Source organism: Ranitomeya imitator, chromosome 7 (assembly GCF_032444005.1).
Source record: "Ranitomeya imitator isolate aRanImi1 chromosome 7, aRanImi1.pri, whole genome shotgun sequence".
In the NCBI taxonomy this organism is placed as follows: Eukaryota; Metazoa; Chordata; class Amphibia; order Anura; family Dendrobatidae; genus Ranitomeya; species Ranitomeya imitator.
In genome coordinates this window covers 220,121,745-220,141,279 of record NC_091288.1, presented here as the reverse complement: position 1 = coordinate 220,141,279, position 19,535 = coordinate 220,121,745, and the positions used below count along the sequence as shown (strand labels likewise).

The following is a 19,535-nucleotide window of genomic DNA, read 5'->3' as shown; positions in this document are numbered from 1 at the left end:
TCACAGAGGCGGCAACAATCACGGAGGCAGCAATGATCGCTGAGGCACCAACGATAGCAGAGGCGGCAACAAACACGGAGGCGGCAACAATCGCTGAGGCACCGATTGCTGAGGCAGCAATGACCGCTGAGACTATGTGTGTCCATCTACTATATAATTGTCTAAGCGTCACTTCCGTCTTTCTGTCTGTCCTTCTGTCACGGATATTCATTGGTCGCAGCCTCTGTCTGTCATGGAAATCCAAGTCGCTGATTGGTCGCTGCAAAACAGCCACGACCAATCAGCGACGGGTACAGTCCGGCGGAAAAATGGCTGCTCCTTACTCCCCGCAGTCAGTGCCCGGCGCCCACTCCACACTCCCCGCAGTCAGTGCCCGGCGCCTGCTCCATACTCCCCACAGTCAGTGCCCGGCGCCTACTCCATACTCCCCGCAGTCAGTGCCCGGCGCCCGCTCGATACTCCCGCAGTCAGTGCCCGGCACCCGCTCCATACTCCCCACAGTCAGTGCCCGGCGCCTACTCCATACTCCCCGCAGTCAGTGCCCGGCGCCCGCTCGATACTCCCGCAGTCAGTGCCCGGCGCCCGCTCCATACTCCCCGCAGTCAGTGCCCGGCGCCTGCTCCATACTCCCCGCAGTCAGTGCCCGGCGCCCGCTCCATACTCCCCGCAGTCAGTGCCCGGCGCCTGCTCCATACTCCCCGCAGTCAGTGCCCGGCGCCTGCTCCATACTCCCCGCAGTCAGTGCCCGGCGCCCGCTCCATACTCCCCGCAGTCAGTGCCCGGCGCCTGCTCCATACTCCCCGCAGTCAGTGCCCGGCGCCCGCTCCATACTCCCCGCAGTCAGTGCCCGGCGCCCGCTCCATACTCCCCGCAGTCAGTGCCCGGCGCCTGCTCGATACTCCCCGCAGTCAGTGCCCGGCGCCCGCTCGATACTCCCCGCAGTCAGTGCCCGGCGCCCGCTCCATACTCCCCGCAGTCAGTGCCCGGCGCCCGCTCGATACTCCCGCAGTCAGTGCCCGGTGCCCGCTCCATACTCCCTGCAGTCAGTGCCTGGCGCCCGCTCAATACTCCCGCAGTCAGTGCCCGGCGCCCGCTCCATACTCCCCACAGTCAGTGCACGGCGCCCGCTCCATACTCCCTGCAGTCAGTGCCCGGCGCCCGCTCGATACTCCCCTCCAGTCACCGCTCATACAGGGTTAATACCAGTGGTAACGGACCGCGTTATGCCGCGGGTAACTCACTCCGTTACCGCTGCTGTTAACCCTGTGTGACCAAGTTTTAATAATAAAAACAAAAAACCTGCTATTCTCACACTCCGTAGTCTGACGATGCGCTCGCGCCTGCCGCCATCTTCCGGTCCCAGAGATGCATTGCGAAATTACCCAGAAGACTTAGCGGTCTCGCGAGACCGCTAAGTGATCTGGGTAATTTTGCAATGCATCCTGAGAACGCAAGATGGCGGCAGGCGCGAGCGCATCGTCAGAGGTTTGCTGGATCTACGCTGGATCCCGCCGGGTCAGTATATAACTATTTTTTATTTTAATTATTTTTTTTTAACAGGGATATGGTGCCCACACTGCTGTATACTACGTGGGCTGTGTTATATGCTGCGTGGGCTGCGTTATATACTACATGGCTGCTATATACTACGTGGCCAGTGTTAGATACTATGTGGGCTGTGCTATATACTACGTGGCCAGTGTTACATACTGCGTGGCTGTTATATACTGCGTGGCCTATATTGACGCATCGGATATTCTACAATATGTATGTATATAGCAGCCACATGGTATATAGCACAGGCTACATAGTACTCCTATATACTACGTGGGCTGTGCTATATACTACGTGGCCACTGTTAGATACTATGTGGGCTGTGCTATATATTACGTGGCCAGTGTTACATACTGCGTGGCTGCTATATACTAGGTGGCCAGTGTTACATACTGTGTGGCTGCTATATACTAGGTGGGCTGTTTTATATACTACGTGGCTGCTATATACTAGGTGGGCTGTTTTATATACTACGTGGCTGCTATATACTAGGTGGGCTGTTTTATATACTACGTGGCTGCTATATACTAGGTGGGCTGTTTTATATACTACGTGGCTGCTATATACTAGGTGGGCTGTTTTATATACTACGTGGCTATATTGACGCATCGGATATTCTACAATATGTACAGTATATAGCAGCCACATGGTATATAGCACAGGCCACATAGTACTCCTATATACTACGTGTCCTGTGCTATATACTACGTGTCCTGTGCTATATACTATGTGGCTGCTATATACTATGTGGCCTGTGCTATATACTACGTGTCCTGTGCTATATACTACGTGTCCTGTGCTATATACTACGTGGCCTGTGCTATATTCTACGTGGCCTGTGCTATATACTATGTGGCTGCTATATACTATGTGGCCTGTGCTATATACTACGTGTCCTGTGCTATATACTACGTGGCCTGTGCTATATACTACGTGTCCTGTGCTATATACTACATGTCCTGTGCTATATACTACGTGGCCTGTGCTATATACTACGTGTCCTGTGCTATATACTATGTGGCTGCTATATACTATGTGGCCTGTGCTATATACTACGTGTCCTGTGCTATATACTACGTGGCCTGTGCTATATACTACGTGTCCTGTGCTATATACTATGTGGCTGCTATATACTATGTGGCCTGTGCTATATACTACGTGGCCTGTGCTATATACTACGTGGCTGCTATATACTATGTGGCCTGTGCTATATACTACGTGGCCTGTGCTATATACTATGTGGCTGCTATATACTATGTGGCCTGTGCTATATACTACGTGTCCTGTGCTATATACTACGTGGCCTGTGCTATATACTACGTGGCCTGTGCTATATACTACGTGGCCTGTGCTATATACTACGTGGCCTGTGCTATATACTATGTGGCTGCTATATACATATTGTAGAATATCCGATGCATTAGAATCAGGCCACCATCTAGTAATACGATATTTTGCACAAGAAAAAAAAAGTAAAATTTCAACATATTTATCACCTAAAGTGAAAGTTGTCGCCATTCTAACATATGATATCGCTCAGTGCCGTGGATTTATCAGAGCGCTACGACTCTATATCGTGACAGGACGATACCAGCCCTCCCCCCTCCCCGGCTCAGCCAGATGGTTCGGTCCGAGTGTATATAAGAGGCTGCACAGACCCCGCCCCCGGCACTGCGGCGCGGACAGGCTGAGGAGAAGGCGCGTGTCGCAGACCAGGACCGACCATGGCGACCAACGGTAAGCGCCGGAGATACGGGAGTGCGGTGCGGTATACCGCCCAGGCGTGTGCTCGGGCTGCCCGTATATTACACCAGTGGGTATTACCGGCGGGGTCCCGGCCAGCCCCGGGGTTCTGTGCTCCTCGGCTCTGGGTGGGTCAGTGCCTCACGCCCTATCGCGGCTCCGGGATGTAGTGGCCGCCGGCGCCGGTTTCTTTCTCGGCCGCTCTTTCTATTGTCTTTGTTTCGGCTGGCGGCCATTTTCTCTCCTCGCGGTGACTTGGCGCCATTTCGCGCGGCTGGGGGCGTGGCCCGTTGCTGTGGTGACTTCTCAGTGGAACGCTTCGCACCGATGATTGGCTGCCGTTGTTACTAGGCAGAAAACAAACCACGTGTGAGAATGACCGGAAGTCGCCATGATTCCCTGCCCTGGTAGATGTGCAGCCCAGTAACCATAGGCCCCGTGTGCTGGTAATGTACAGCCCAGTAACCATAGGGCCTGTGTGCTGGTAGATGTACAGTCCAGTAACCATAGGGCCCGTGTGCTGGTAATGTACAGCCCAGTAACCATAGGCCCCGTGTACTGGTAGATGTACAGCCCAGTAACCATAGGGCCCGTGTGCTGGTAGATGTACAGCCCAGTAACCATAGGCCCCGTGTGCTGGTAGATGTACAGCCCAGTAACCATAGGGCCCGTGTGCTGGTAGATGTACAGCCCAGTAACCATAGGGCCCGTGTACTGGTAGATGTACAGCCCAGTAACCATAGGCCCCGTGTACTGGTAGATGTACAGCCCAGTAACCATAGGGCCCGTGTGCTGGTAGATGTACAGCCCAGTAACCATAGGGCCCCGTGTACTGGTAGATGTACAGCCCAGTAACCATAGGCCCCGTGTGCTGGTAGATGTACAGCCCGGTAACCATAGGGCCCGTGTGCTGGTAGATGTACAGCCCAGTAACCATAGGGCCCCGTGTACTGGTAGATGTACAGCCCAGTAACCATAGGCCCCGTGTACTGGTAGATGTACAGCCCAGTAATCATAGGCCCCGTGTACTGGTAGATGTACAGCCCAGTAACCATAGGGCCCGTGTGCTGGTAGATGTACAGCCCAGTAACCATAGGGCCCCGTGTGCTGGTAGATGTACAGCCCAGTAACCATAGGGCCCGTGTGCTGGTAGATGTACAGCCCAGTAACCATAGGGCCCGTGTGCTGGTAGATGTACAGCCCAGTAACCATAGGGCCCGTGTGCTGGTAGATGTACAGCCCAGTAACCATAGGGCCCGTGTGCTGGTAGATGTACAGCCCGGTAACCATAGGGCCCGTGTGCTGGTAGATGTACAGCCCAGTAACCATAGGCCCCGTGTGCTGGTAGATGTACAGCCCAGTAACCATAGGCCCCGTGTGCTGGTAGATGTACAGCCCAGTAACCATAGGGCCCGTGTGCTGGTAGATGTACAGTCCAGTAACCATAGGGCCCGTGTGCTGGTAGATGTACAGCCCAGTAACCATAGGGCCCGTGTGCTGGTAGATGTACAGCCCAGTAACCATAGGGCCCGTGTGCTGGTAGATGTACAGCCCAGTAACCATAGGCCCCGTGTGCTGGTAGATGTACAGCCCAGTAACCATAGGCCCCGTGTGCTGGTAGATGTACAGCCCAGTAACCATAGGGCCCGTGTGCTGGTAGATGTACAGCCCAGTAACCATAGGGCCCGTGTGCTGGTAGATGTACAGCCCAGTAACCATAGGCCCCGTGTGCTGGTAGATGTACAGCCCAGTAACCATAGGGCCCGTGTGCTGGTAGATGTACAGCCCAGTAACCATAGGGCCCGTGTGCTGGTAGATGTACAGCCCAGTAATCATAGGGCCCGTGTGCTGGTAGATGTACAGCCCAGTAACCATAGGCCCCGTGTACTGGTAGATGTACAGCCCAGTAACCATAGGGCCCGTGTGCTGGTAGATGTACAGCCCAGTAACCATAGGGCCCGTGTGCTGGTAGATGTACGGCCCAGTAACCATAGGCCCCGTGTGCTGGTAGATGTACAGCCCAGTAACCATAGGCCCCGTGTGCTGGTAGATGTACAGCCCAGTAACCATAGGACCCCGTGTGCTGGTAGATGTACAGCCCAGTAACCATAGGGCCCGTGTGCTGGTAGATGTACAGCCCAGTAACCATAGGGCCCCGTGTGCTGGTAGATGTACAGCCCAGTAACCATAGGACCCCGTGTGCTGGTAGATGTACAGCCCAGTAACCATAGGACCCCGTGTGCTGGTAGATGTACAGCCCAGTAACCATAGGGCCCGTGTGCTGGTAGATGTACAGCCCAGTAATCATAGGGCCCGTGTGCTGGTAGATGTACAGCCCAGTAACCATAGGCCCCGTGTACTGGTAGATGTACAGCCCAGTAACCATAGGGCCCGTGTGCTGGTAGATGTACAGCCCAGTAACCATAGGACCCCGTGTGCTGGTAGATGTACAGCCCAGTAACCATAGGGCCCGTGTGCTGGTAGATGTACGGCCCAGTAACCATAGGCCCCGTGTGCTGGTAGATGTACGGCCCAGTAACCATAGGCCCCGTGTACTGGTAGATGTACAGCCCAGTAACCATAGGGCCCCGTGTGCTGGTAGATGTACGGCCCAGTAACCATAGGCCCCGTGTGCTGGTAGATGTACGGCCCAGTAACCATAGGCCCCGTGTACTGGTAGATGTACAGCCCAGTAACCATAGGGCCCGTGTGCTGGTAGATGTACAGCCCAGTAACCATAGGCCCCGTGTACTGGTAGATGTACAGCCCAGTAACCATAGGGCCCGTGTGCTGGTAGATGTGCAGCCCAGTAACCATAGGGCCCCGTGTGCTGGTAGATGTACAGCCCAGTAACCATAGGGCCCGTGTGCTGGTAGATGTACAGCCCAGTAACCATAGGGCCCCGTGTGCTGGTAGATGTACAGCCCAGTAACCATAGGGCCCCGTGTGCTGGTAGATGTACAGCCCAGTAACCATAGGGCCCGTGTGCTGGTAGATGTACAGCCCAGTAACCATAGGGCCCCGTGTGCTGGTAGATGTACAGCCCAGTAACCATAGGGCCCCGTGTGCTGGTAGATGTACTAGACTTCCCGCCAATCCGTCCGCTGTGTAATGGCAGTCTGCGGTACTGAAGCTGCGATTAGTCCCTTCACTAGGACGAGCATTACTGTGTATTGGGAAGAAAGCGGCACGTCATCTCCTCGTGTTTTACGTGTAAGATGAGGCCCCGCTCCTCCCATATACATTGCTGCATTGTGCCTGATCCAGTCACTATTCATATCCAGCTGATTGGCGGGATAGCAGATGTGGTACCCCTACTGATCGGATACTGATGAGCGGTCCTAAGGATAGGCCATAAGTGTTGTAAGCCCCTTACACAGCCGATACAACCTGCATGATGAGAAAATGCTTGCACGTGGTTACGTGACTGCCAACACAGTAATAGTGTGGTGTGTGCTCCGCTCACTGTCAGGACTCAGATGTCTGCAGTCAGTGAACAGCCCCTGTGACCCTGCTGGGCGCAGCCTCCCGCATGCTCCCCGAGCTTTGTTATACTGGTTTGGTGTCCCCATTGTGAGGCGGTGATGTGCGGCAGCATCACTAATCTTCTGCTTTTCTTTCTTTGCAGATTACACCCAACAAGCAAGCCAAGGGTAAGATGTCTGCGGGGCCAGACGGGGGCGCTCCACCTCCTCACCACTGTCTTATACATAAATATTATATGGGGACCTTGCTGCAGAGCCCTGAGATCCCTGACAGGCCACGTACTATCTGGTCTATTCATCCCCGCATTACAGACCACCTCCAATAATAGTTATCACTGGTCTGTAGTGCCTTCCCCATGAGTTTAAATGCTCGTACAGTAAAGAATCCCCCTCACTGTAGAGACCGGTGTGTAAGTCAATGATGACAGTGGCCTCTGTACGGACCTGCTATATTAGTTTGCCCCTCTAAATTACTGACCTGCGATATTCGATTATTGCCCCTCTACATTACTGACCTGTGATATTAGATTATTGCCTCTCTACATTACTGACCTGCGATATTAGATTATTGCTCCTCTACATTACTGATCTGCGATATTACATTATTGCCCCTCTACATTACTGACCTGCGATATTAGATTATTGCCCCTCTACATTACTGATCTGCGATATTACATTATTGCCCCTCTACATTACTGACCTGTGATATTAGATTATTGCCCCTCTACATTACTGACCTGTGATATTAGATTATTGCCCCTCTACATTACTGACCTGCGATATTAGATTATTGCCCCTCTACATTACTGACCTGCGATATTAGATTATTGCCTCTCTACATTACTGACCTGTGATATTAGATTATTGCCTCTCTACATTACTGACCTGCGATATTAGATTATTGCCTCTCTACATTACTGACCTGTGATATTAGATTATTGCCCCGCGATATTAGATATTGCCCCTCTACATTACTGATCTGCGATATTAGATTATTGCCTCTCTACATTACTGATCTGCGATATTAGATTATGGCCTCTCTACATTACTGACCTGCGATATTAGATTATTGCCTCTCTACATTACTGACCTGTGATATTAGATTATTGCCTCTCTACATTACTGACCTGTGATATTAGATTATTGCCCCTCTACATTACTGACCTGTGATATTAGATTATTGCCCCTCTACATTACGGACCTGTGATATTAGATTATTGCCCCTCTACATTACTGACCTGTGATATTAGATTATTGCCCCTCTACATTACTGACCTGTGATATTAGATTATTGCCCCTCTACATTACGGACCTGTGATATTAGATTATTGCCCCTCTACATTACTGATCTGCGATATTAGATTATTGCCCCTCTACATTACTGACCTGCGATATTAGATTATTGCCCCTCTACATTACGGACCTGTGATATAGATTATTGCCCCTCTACATTACGGACCTGTGATATTAGATTATTGCCTCTCTACATTACTGACCTGTGATATTAGATTATTGCCCGTCTACATTACTGACCTGCGATATTAGATTATTGCCCCTCTACATTACTGACCTGCGATATTAATTATTGCCCCTCTACATTACTGACCTGTGATATTAGATTATTGCTCCTCTACATTACTGATCTGCGATATTAGATTATTGCCTCTCTACATTACTGACCTGCGATATTAGATTATTGCCCCTCTACATTACTGACCTGTGATATTAGATTATTGCCCATCTACATTACTGACCTGCGATATTAGATTATTGCCTCTCTACATTACTGACCAGCGATATTAGATTATTGCCCCTCTACATTACTGATCTGCGATATTAGATTATTGCCCCTCTACATTACTGACCTGTGATATTAGATTATTGCCTCTCTACATTATTGACCTGCGATATTAGATTATTGCCCCTCTACATTACTGACCTGTGATATTAGATTATTGCCCCTCTACATTACTGACCTGTGATATTAGATTATTGCCTCTCTACATTACTGACCTGCGATATTAGATTATTGCCCCTCTACATTACTGACCTGCGATATTAGATTATTGCCCCTCTACATTACTGACCTGCGATATTAGATTATTGCCTCTCTACATTACTGACCTGCGATATTAGATTATTGCCTCTCTACATTACTGACCTGTGATATTAGATTATTGCCCGTCTACATTACTGACCTGTGATATTAGATTATTGCCCCTCTACATTACTGACCTGTGATATTAGATTATTGCCTCTCTACATTACTGACCTGCGATATTAGATTATTGCCCCTCTACATTACTGACCTGTGATATTAGATTATTGCCCCTCTACATTACTGACCTGCGATATTAGATTATTGCCTCTCTACATTACTGACCTGTGATATTAGATTATTGCCCGTCTTCACTACTGACCTGCGATATTAGATTATTGCCCCTCTACATTACTGACCTGCGATATTAGATTATTGCCCTTCTCCATCACTGACCTGCGATATTAGATTATTGCTCCTCTACATTACTGACCTGCGATATTAGATTATTGCCCCTCTACATTACTGACCTGTGATATTAGATTATTGCCTCTCTACATTACTGACCTGCGATATTAGATTATTGCCTCTCTACATTACTGACCTGTGATATTAGATTATTGCCCCTCTACATTACTGACCTGCGATATTAGATTATTGCTCCTCTACATTACTGACCTGCGATATTAGATTATTGCCCCTCTACATTACTGACCTGTGATATTAGATTATTGCCTCTCTACATTACTGACCTGTGATATTAGATTATTGCCTCTCTACATTACTGACCTGTGATATTAGATTATTGCCTCTCTACATTACTGACCTGTGATATTAGATTATTGCCTCTCTACATTACTGACCTGTGATATTAGATTATTGCCTCTCTACATTACTGACCTGTGATATTAGATTATTGCCCCTCTACATTACTGACCTGTGATATTAGATTATTGCTCCTCTACATTACTGACCTGTGATATTAGATTATTGCCTCTCTACATTACTGACCTGTGATATTAGATTATTGCCTCTCTACATTACTGACCTGTGATATTAGATTATTGCCTCTCTACATTACTGACCTGCGATATTAGATTATTGCTCCTCTACATTACTGACCTGTGATATTAGATTATTGCCCCTCTACATTACTGACCTGTGATATTAGATTATTGCCCGTCTTCACTACTGACCTGCGATATTAGATTATTGCCCCTCTACATCACTGACCTGAGATATTAGATTATTGCCCCTCTACATTACTGACCTGCGATATTAGATTATTGCTCCTCTACATTACTGACCTGCGATATTAGATTATTGCTCCTCTACATTACTGACCTGTGATATTAGATTATTGCCCCTCTACATTACTGACCTGTGATATTAGATTATTGCCCGTCTTCACTACTGACCTGCGATATTAGATTATTGCCCCTCTACATCACTGACCTGCGATATTAGATTATTGCCCCTCTACATTACTGACCTGCGATATTAGATTATTGCTCCTCTACATTACTGACCTGCGATATTAGATTATTGCTCCTCTACATTACTGACCTGCGATATTAGATTATTGCCTCTCTACATTACTGACCTGTGATATTAGATTATTGCCCCTCTACATCACTGACCTGAGATATTAGATTATTGCTCCTCTACATTACTGACCTGCGATATTAGATTATTGCCCCTCTACATTACTGACCTGCGATATTAGATTATTGCCCCTCTACATCACTGACCTGAGATATTAGATTATTGCCCCTCTACATTACTGACCTGTGATATTAGATTATTGCCCCTCTACATTACTGACCTGCGATATTAATTATTGCCCCTCTACATTACTGACCTGTGATATTAGATTATTGCCTCTCTACATTACTGACCTGCGATATTAGATTATTGCCCCTCTACATCACTGACCTGCGATATTAGATTATTGCCCCTCTACATTACTGACCTGTGATATTAGATTATTGCCCCTCTACATTACTGACCTGTGATATTAGATTATTGCCTCTCTACATTACTGACCTGCGATATTAGATTATTGCTCCTCTACATTACTGACCTGCGATATTAGATTATTGCCTCTCTACATTACTGACCTGTGATATTAGATTATTGCCTCTCTACATTACTGACCTGCGATATTAGATTATTGCTCCTCTACATTACTGACCTGTGATATTAGATTATTGCCTCTCTACATTACTGACCTGCGATATTAGATTATTGCCTCTCTACATTACTGACCTGTGATATTAGATTATTGCCTCTCTACATTACTGACCTGCGATATTAGATTATTGCCTCTCTACATTACTGACCTGTGATATTAGATTATTGCCTCTCTACATTACTGACCTGCGATATTAGATTATTGCTCCTCTACATTACTGACCTGCGATATTAGATTATTGCCTCTCTACATTACTGACCTGTGATATTAGATTATTGCCTCTCTACATTACTGACCTGCGATATTAGATTATTGCTCCTCTACATTACTGACCTGTGATATTAGATTATTGCCTCTCTACATTACTGACCTGCGATATTAGATTATTGCCTCTCTACATTACTGACCTGTGATATTAGATTATTGCCTCTCTACATTACTGACCTGCGATATTAGATTATTGCTCCTCTACATTACTGACCTGTGATATTAGATTATTGCCCCTCTACATTACTGACCTGTGATATTAGATTATTGCCCGTCTTCACTACTGACCTGCGATATTAGATTATTGCCCCTCTACATCACTGACCTGAGATATTAGATTATTGCCCCTCTACATTACTGACCTGCGATATTAGATTATTGCCTCTCTACATTACTGACCTGTGATATTAGATTATTGCCTCTCTACATTACTGACCTGCGATATTAGATTATTGCTCCTCTACATTACTGACCTGCGATATTAGATTATTGCTCCTCTACATTACTGACCTGCGATATTAGATTATTGCTCCTCTACATTACTGACCTGCGATATTAGATTATTGCTCCTCTACATTACTGACCTGTGATATTAGATTATTGCCTCTCTACATTACTGACCTGCGATATTAGATTATTGCCTCTCTACATTACTGACCTGTGATATTAGATTATTGCCTCTCTACATTACTGACCTGCGATATTAGATTATTGCTCCTCTACATTACTGACCTGCGATATTAGATTATTGCCTCTCTACATTACTGACCTGTGATATTAGATTATTGCCTCTCTACATTACTGACCTGCGATATTAGATTATTGCTCCTCTACATTACTGACCTGCGATATTAGATTATTGCTCCTCTACATTACTGACCTGTGATATTAGATTATTGCCTCTCTACATTACTGACCTGTGATATTAGATTATTGCCTCTCTACATTACTGACCTGTGATATTAGATTATTGCCTCTCTACATTACTGACCTGTGATATTAGATTATTGCCCCTCTACATTACTGACCTGCGATATTAGATTATTGCCTCTCTACATTACTGACCTGTGATATTAGATTATTGCCTCTCTACATTACTGACCTGCGATATTAGATTATTGCTCCTCTACATTACTGACCTGCGATATTAGATTATTGCTCCTCTACATTACTGACCTGCGATATTAGATTATTGCTCCTCTACATTACTGACCTGCGATATTAGATTATTGCTCCTCTACATTACTGACCTGTGATATTAGATTATTGCCTCTCTACAGGAATGCTGGCCATCCTACTGGGTCTTCTCCGATATCAGGCCCCTTCTCAGCATTGATCCCCCACCATAGACAGACCATGGCCGCAGGGAGCGCACACCCAGGCTCCTGGTTTCTTGCACACTGACTGTTTTTCTTTCCCCTCTCTCTAGCTATGGGGCGTACCCCTCGCAGCCGGCACAGAGCTATTCCCAGCAGGGCAGCCAGTCGTACAGCCAGCAGGGTTATGGCAACTACGGCCAGGCGGCCGGCTCTTCTTCCTACGGTCAGGGTGGAGGATACGGCTCATCCTACGGCCAGGAGCAGAGCTGTGAGTTCTCGTCATCGGTCTGTCCTGTGTATTCTGTCTGTCTCTTATTGTTCTCCTCCCATTGATGCGCGGTTTTCTGTATACAGCCGGATACAGCTCCCAGTCGGCTCCACAAGGCTATGGGGCAGGTAACTACGGCAGCTCGCAGACCTCACAGACTCCTTATGGCGGGGGCCAGCAGCAGCAGCAGTCTTCTCAGTCATCGTACTCCAGCTACTCCCAGCAGCCGCCGGCCAGCAGCAATTCTGGAAGGTGGGTGATGGCTCTGCTCGCTGCGTGATCTGAGGTGGTCGTCCCTGGTGTGTAACGTGTCCTTCTTTTACTCACAGCTATGGCAGCAGCTCCCAGTCCTCGTCCTACCAGCAGCCACCACAGGGGGGCAGCAGCTATGGTCAGCAGAGCGGTGGTGGTGGTGGTGGCGGCGGCAGCGGTGGTTACAGCAGCCAGCAGGGCGGCTATGGAGGAGGACAGAACCAGTCCAGCTACGGAGGCCAGCAGAGCAGCAGCAGCTATGGCAGTCAGCAGCCCAGCTCCTACGGGCAACAGTCGAGCTACACACCTTCTCAGGGCTATGGCCAGCAGCAGTCCCAGTACAGCAGCGGGTGTACGTGTGGAAGCGATCAGACCGGACGTGTGCTTCTACAGTCCTCGCTTGGTTTGGAAATCTTACCTGTTTTCTTTTCCTTAGCTGGTGGCTACAACCAGGATTCTCCATCCATGGGTGGAGGCGGAGGCTACGGTGGCTCTGATCAGGGAGGCTTCGGCGGACCTGATAGCAGAGGCCGGGGCCGCGGAGGCTTCAGGGGCCGCGGAGACTTCGACCGGGGCGGCAGAGGAAGCCGTGGCGGAAGAGGCGGCATGGGGTAGGTATCTGACCATGGGCAGTGTGCGTGGGCGGAGCATGGATGTCTGGATGCTGATTGGCTGTCGCTGTGAGGCGTTAAACCAGGGTGGTGTTACCGATGCGTTAAACCAGGGTGGTGTTACCGATGCGTTTACCACTTGTGAACGGACAACTGTAAATCTGGTGTCAAACAAATTATCACAGGAAAGGGTGTAAATGTACCGCAAAGGTTCATCCAGACCACAAACTGGTCAGTGCAGGCAGGGCGACGGCTCCATGTGTACCAGGCTAAGCAAAAAAAAATACGCAAAATGGTCAATGATTGGTTATAAATGGTCAATGATTGGTTATAAAACCTATCTAGATGTGTTTACATGATACCCGGGTATCAGGTCTCACTATAAGGTACAAGTGTGTCCTAGACGTCAGAAGCGTCACCCTAGGTCTGTGTGTCTACGGCCAATGTGCTGGGATTGTGTGATGGTTACGTGGGGGGAATCACTGCCAATGGTGGGGTTGGGGGCTCGGACACTGGACGGGGGGCACACGAGGTGAGTATGGAGACGCCCGCTGCAGGGTCAGGAATACAACTGCCATGTTTGCTGTGTTGCTCTGCTTTAACACATTCTGCATTTTATGTGCTACAGGTTTTCAAGGTGTCGTCAGCTTTCACACTAGCTTTATATCAGCAGAGTATAGCCGTATATAAGCCTAGCATTACAGGCCGGTCACTGCCCGAGTGCACAAAGCACCGGCCTATGGTGAATTCTAAGCAAACCTTGGTGTAAAAACCACAGATCTCATAGAGAAACAAACAGTAATGGTGTCTGCGCTGCTAAACGCCGCTAATGGTGGTCACTAGATGTAGAGCAACAAGATGCAAGTGTGTTAGTGAGTGTGCACGCCTAGGCGGGTGCGTGCCGGAGCAGGACTTCTGTAGCTGTGGGAATCTCAATGTCTCCTAATTGTCTTCTCAGCGGTGGTGAACGGGGAGGATTCAGTAAATTTGGTGGTAAGTGAAAAGAGAGTTGTCAAATCTCCAACACGAATTCTTGTTACTGTTACATTTTCTTTGGGTTCATTCATAAGCAGATTGGGGAGGGCTCATCCCACGTGTCGGTGCCAGTGCACTTTATTTTTACCTTCGGTCTATATAATGTTTATTATTTTGGTTTAGTTTGAACACGTTTTTGCAGGGTGATGTGTGTTCAGTCGCAGCAGAAGCTGCCGGGGGCGTCTGGTTAATAATATCCGGGAGGCAGGAAATTGGTCAATGCATGTGTCAGAGGTTAAGGATCCATTAACCCTAGAAACCTGGTGTAAAAAAAAAGAAGTGTTTACAAGTGTAATAATGGTTATAAGCTAAAGGACCTCCAGTCATGAAATGGTTAAAAGGTGTGGTAAAAATATGCGCAATTAAGGTTTACTAACCGAGGTATTCAAAAAAAGTAAAATAAAGGTTTATTGGTCATAAAAAAAACCACAGCAAAAGTGGAAAAATACAACTGTGTAATAGGAAGGCGTTCATTCACGATGGATCCCATATTGTGCGTTTATAAGGGTACAACACGAAGTGTAATATTGGTGGTCTGTGCCGGACATGGGGGTCCCGGTGTAACCCCAGGATAGACTTGTGTGTAAAGGTCTCAGAATGGCTAGTCTGAGCGATCATACCTCTGCTTTGTGTGTGGTGGGGGGAATATGGCCGCCGTCTGCCGCCAGACCTGTAATACCTCCTGTTCTCTGCTCTTCAAAGGACCACGTGAAGGCGGACCCCCCAGAAATGAGATGGGTGAGTGCTAAGCCCCCCAATACACCCTGATGGTGTACTGCCCTCGCCGTGTACGGCCGATCACTAACCGCTGCTTTCCTCACAGCCGAGCAGGATAACTCCGACAACAACACCATCTTTGTGCAAGGCCTCGGCGAGAACGTGACCGTGGAGACGGTCGCTGACTACTTCAAGCAGATCGGAATAATCAAGGTGAGTGCAGGAAAATAATTATTAAATTGGCTATTAAATTAGCCATTAAAATAGCCATCATGTGCGGGGAAAGATGCGGGCTCAGTATGTGAGCACGCATGAAAGGCAGAGAAAAAAATACTACTTGACGTGAAAAGGTTAATTAAACCCAAGGACAATATATATTTTTAATGCATATATTTGTGGGTAAAAAAACATGTTGCAATCTGGTTTCCTTAAAAATTTTGCAATTTTCAGCTTTCCTATGCTTTGTGGTCATAAATCAGTTCACAAAAGGGTTTTGCATAAAACTATTGTCATGAGCTTGCTGACTGGTTGTCTGTTAACTCATTGTTTCCTGGATATTAGCAGTGAATTAGGCATTATAATGATATTTGCGGAGTTTCTGCCGTTATAAAGTCTGTAGTGCTAAATGTCGTTTCCTCCACAGACAAACAAAAAGACTGGACAGCCCATGATCAATCTGTACACTGACCGGGAGACTGGCAAGCTGAAGGGAGAGGCCACCGTGTCCTTCGATGATCCCCCCTCTGCAAAGGCTGCCATTGACTGGTTTGATGGTGAGTGGCCATAGGATTAGCGAGTTGTCCTCAGTTTCCCATGACCCGTGATCTGTTAAATCCCAGTGATCTTTCTCCTCAGGGAAAGAATTCTCTGGTAACCCGATTAAAGTGTCCTTTGCCACGAGGAGAGCAGACTTCAACAGCCGCGGAGGTGGAAATGGGCGAGGGAGAGGACGTGGAGGAGGTGAGTGCATGGTGAGGCGTTCAAGGGATTGTCCAGCTTCTCTCAATTCTTCATCTAGAGAAGAGTGCTGCTAAGTCTTAGCTGCCATGATGAGCGGCTGATGCCTCGCGTCACCGTAGGGGTCTATACATGTGAGCGGCACTGGTCGAGCCTCTAGTTTAGCTGCTGATTTCCCCGTTTAGTGAGCTGCACTGGTTGAGCCTCTAGTTTAGCTGCTGATCTCCCCGATTAGTGAGCTGCACTGGTCGAGCCTCTAGTTTAGCTGCTGATTTCCCTGTTTAGTGAGCTGCACTGGTCGAGCCTCTAGTTTAGCTGCTGATCTCCCCGATTAGTGAGCTGCACTGGTTGAGCCTCTAGTTTAGCTGCTAATCTCTCCATTTAGTGAGCGGCACTGGTCGAGCCTCTAGCTGCTGGTCTCCCCGTTAAGTGAGCGGCACTGGTCGAGCCTCTAGTTTGGCTGCTGATCTCCCCGTTTAGTGAGCTGCACTGGTCGAGCCTCTAGCTGCTGATCTCCCCGTTTAGTGAGCTGCACTGGTCGAGCCTCTAGCTGCTGATCTCCCCGTTTAGTGAGCTGCACTGGTCGAGCCTCTAGCTGCTGATCTCCCCGTTTAGTGAGCTGCACTGGTCGAGCCTCTAGTTTGGCTGCTGATCTCCCCATTTAGTGAGCTGCACTGGTTGAGCCTCTAGTTTAGCTGCTGATCTCCCCGTTTAGTGAGCGGCACTGGTCGAGCCTCTAGTTTAGCTGCTGATTTCCCCGTTTAGTGAGCTGCACTGGTCGAGCCTCTAGTTTGGCTGCTGATCTCCCTGTTTAGTGAGCTGCACTGGTCGAGCCACTAGATTGACAGCAGATTTCCTTGCTATGTGCTCCTTTGCTCAGTTTCTAATTTGATTTTTTTTTTTTCCTTCAGGATCTATGGGGCGCGGAGGATTTGGTGGTCCCAGCAGTAACAATGGCCGGGGAGGAGGAGGAGGTGGTGGTGGCGGATACCCCAGTGGAGGAGGTGGTGGTGGTGGTGGTGGTGGAGGACAACAAAGAGCTGGAGATTGGAAATGTCCAAACCCGTAAGTGGAGGATCCTGGACCCGTCCACCTGGTGAACCCCCAGCAGCTTGTCGCCTCATGTTCTGATTCCTTCTTCTAGGACTTGTGAGAACATGAACTTCTCCTGGAGAAATGAGTGCAATCAGTGCAAGGCTCCAAAGCCCGACGGACCTGGAGGGCCGGGCGGTGCCCACATGGGTAAGGATTTGGATTTAACCCTGTCCTGTAATGAAGCCCTGTTACTTCAGACTGCTCCACTGAACTTTCTGGTACTTTCAGGTGGTGGAGGAGGCGGTGGTGGTTTTGGTGAGGAGCGAAGAGGCGGAGGCCGTGGTGGCTTTGACCGTGGTGGCTTCAGAGGGAGAGGTGGCGACAGGGGAGGCTTCCGGGGTGGAAGAGGTGGAGACCGTGGTGGATACGGACCAGGCAAAATGGACTCCAGGTGAGTTGGAAGAGTGTTAGTGACAGAAGCACTTTATGGTCGTTCACTTTCTGCAGTTGCATTTTTGTCTTGAGGTTTATGAAAGTCGCCACATGTGGACGGCGGCTGATGGTCGCCTGAGCTGTACGGTCAGATCCAGTAACCACCATGTTCTTGTGTTTCAGGGGGGATCACAGACAAGACAGACGTGATCGGCCATACTGACAGTGATGCTCCATTTCCACCGTTACTGTTTTTATTTTATACGTATGATGTATCCTATGGATTCTTGCTGAACTGTTCTAGGTTTCTGTATACTTTGTATGACCCCGCAGTGTATTTTATCAGTCTTTGTAAAGTCCTCACCCATTAAACTAAAACTTGTGTGTAAGCATCTGGTCTCTGGACAAGTTGTATTCAGCAATGTTGTGTAATGTAGATGGACCAGGTAGGGCAGGCTCATCTGTAGCGTGAGTACCGGGACCCATCATCTGCTGTGGGGTGGCTACAAGAGCCTGTAGTTGGATGTAAGGTGCACACATCAATACAGGGGCCTGTGGGGGGGTGTATACATGGGATCCGTAGTCTGGGTGTTGTGTACATGGGGCCCATGGTCAGCCGGCTGGTGGAAACATAGGGGAGGGGGGTGTACAAGAGACCTATGGTGGATGGGGGGGGGTGTACGTGGGGGATGTGTGTGATGAGGGAGCCGCCGCCATCTTAAACGGGCATATTAACAGATTGGCGTGACTCCATTTTGTCTCCTGGTCACAGGTCTGCAGAGAGGAACGCTCCTGGCCGTCACCTTTTCTAATGAATAAAGTTCCTTTTAGCATGGTAATGAAATTAAGCTCAGTGTAGCAGGCAGAAGGTACTTCAAAGCTCAATGAGGAAGCTACACCAGCAGGGGACAGTTGCCTGGGGCTTAATTAAAGCACGCATGTCAAGTGGCCACAGGATATACGTCAATTATGGCCTTCCAGTCGAACCGTCTCCAACATAAAATTGTGAATTATGGACGCATTGTCTGAGGTACAGGCTCATAAAAAATCCCCCTCGCCCATAAGAAATTGCGCATCTGACCGTGCAACTCCTGGGTCCATGGGAGTTCTGAAACCTGAGATATGGAGATCAGCCTCCCACAGCGACCGAATGGGTCCGGGTTTGGTCCCTGGGCGACCGGCAGAACAAACCTTGTGCGCTGGTACCACCCGTGTACTGATCCGACCACCCTGAGACCAGTAATCCCTTATTAGATACTACATTATCACTAGTCACATATAGCCCTAGACATATGTCCCTACACACATATAGATATACTAGATGGTGGCCTGATTCTAACGCATCGGGTATTCTAGACTATGCATGTCCACGTAGTATGTTGCCCCAGGCACGTAGTATGTTGCCCCAGGCACGTAGTAGGTTGCCCCAGGCACGTAGTAGGTTGCCCCAGGCACGTAGTAAGTTGCCCCAGGCACGTAGTAGGTTGCCCCAGGCACGTTTGTCACAGTTTAAAAAATAAACATATACTCACCTTTCCGAGGGCCCCTTGTCCACGGCAGCTTCCGGTCCCAGGGTTGGTATGAGCGCAGGACCTGTGAGGATATCGCAGTCACATGACCGTGACATC

General features: G+C 48.7%; 1 protein-coding gene across 1 annotated transcript; it reads left to right on the top strand.

Moving 5' to 3' along the window:
• The first annotated feature begins 3,175 nt into the window (after positions 1-3,175).
• On the top strand, positions 3,176-18,299 carry FUS (FUS RNA binding protein). Its single transcript, XM_069735081.1, has 15 exons — positions 3,176-3,291; positions 6,926-6,950; positions 12,711-12,868; positions 12,955-13,120; positions 13,198-13,472; positions 13,557-13,731; positions 14,690-14,724; positions 15,469-15,504; positions 15,590-15,696; positions 16,127-16,256; positions 16,339-16,443; positions 17,352-17,505; positions 17,585-17,682; positions 17,764-17,926; positions 18,091-18,299. Exons 1-15 carry the CDS (start codon positions 3,279-3,281, stop codon positions 18,128-18,130), a joined length of 1,680 nt encoding a protein of 559 aa, XP_069591182.1. The 5' UTR covers positions 3,176-3,278; the 3' UTR covers positions 18,131-18,299.
• Positions 18,300-19,535: the final 1,236 nt, after the last annotated feature.

Coding starts and splice junctions, on each gene's coding strand:
- FUS (XM_069735081.1), top strand. Junction 16,257..16,338: donor TGCCATTGACTGGTTTGATG/GTGAGTGGCCAT, acceptor CTTTCTCCTCAG/GGAAAGAATTCTCTGGTAAC. Junction 17,683..17,763: donor GCCGGGCGGTGCCCACATGG/GTAAGGATTTGG, acceptor TGGTACTTTCAG/GTGGTGGAGGAGGCGGTGGT.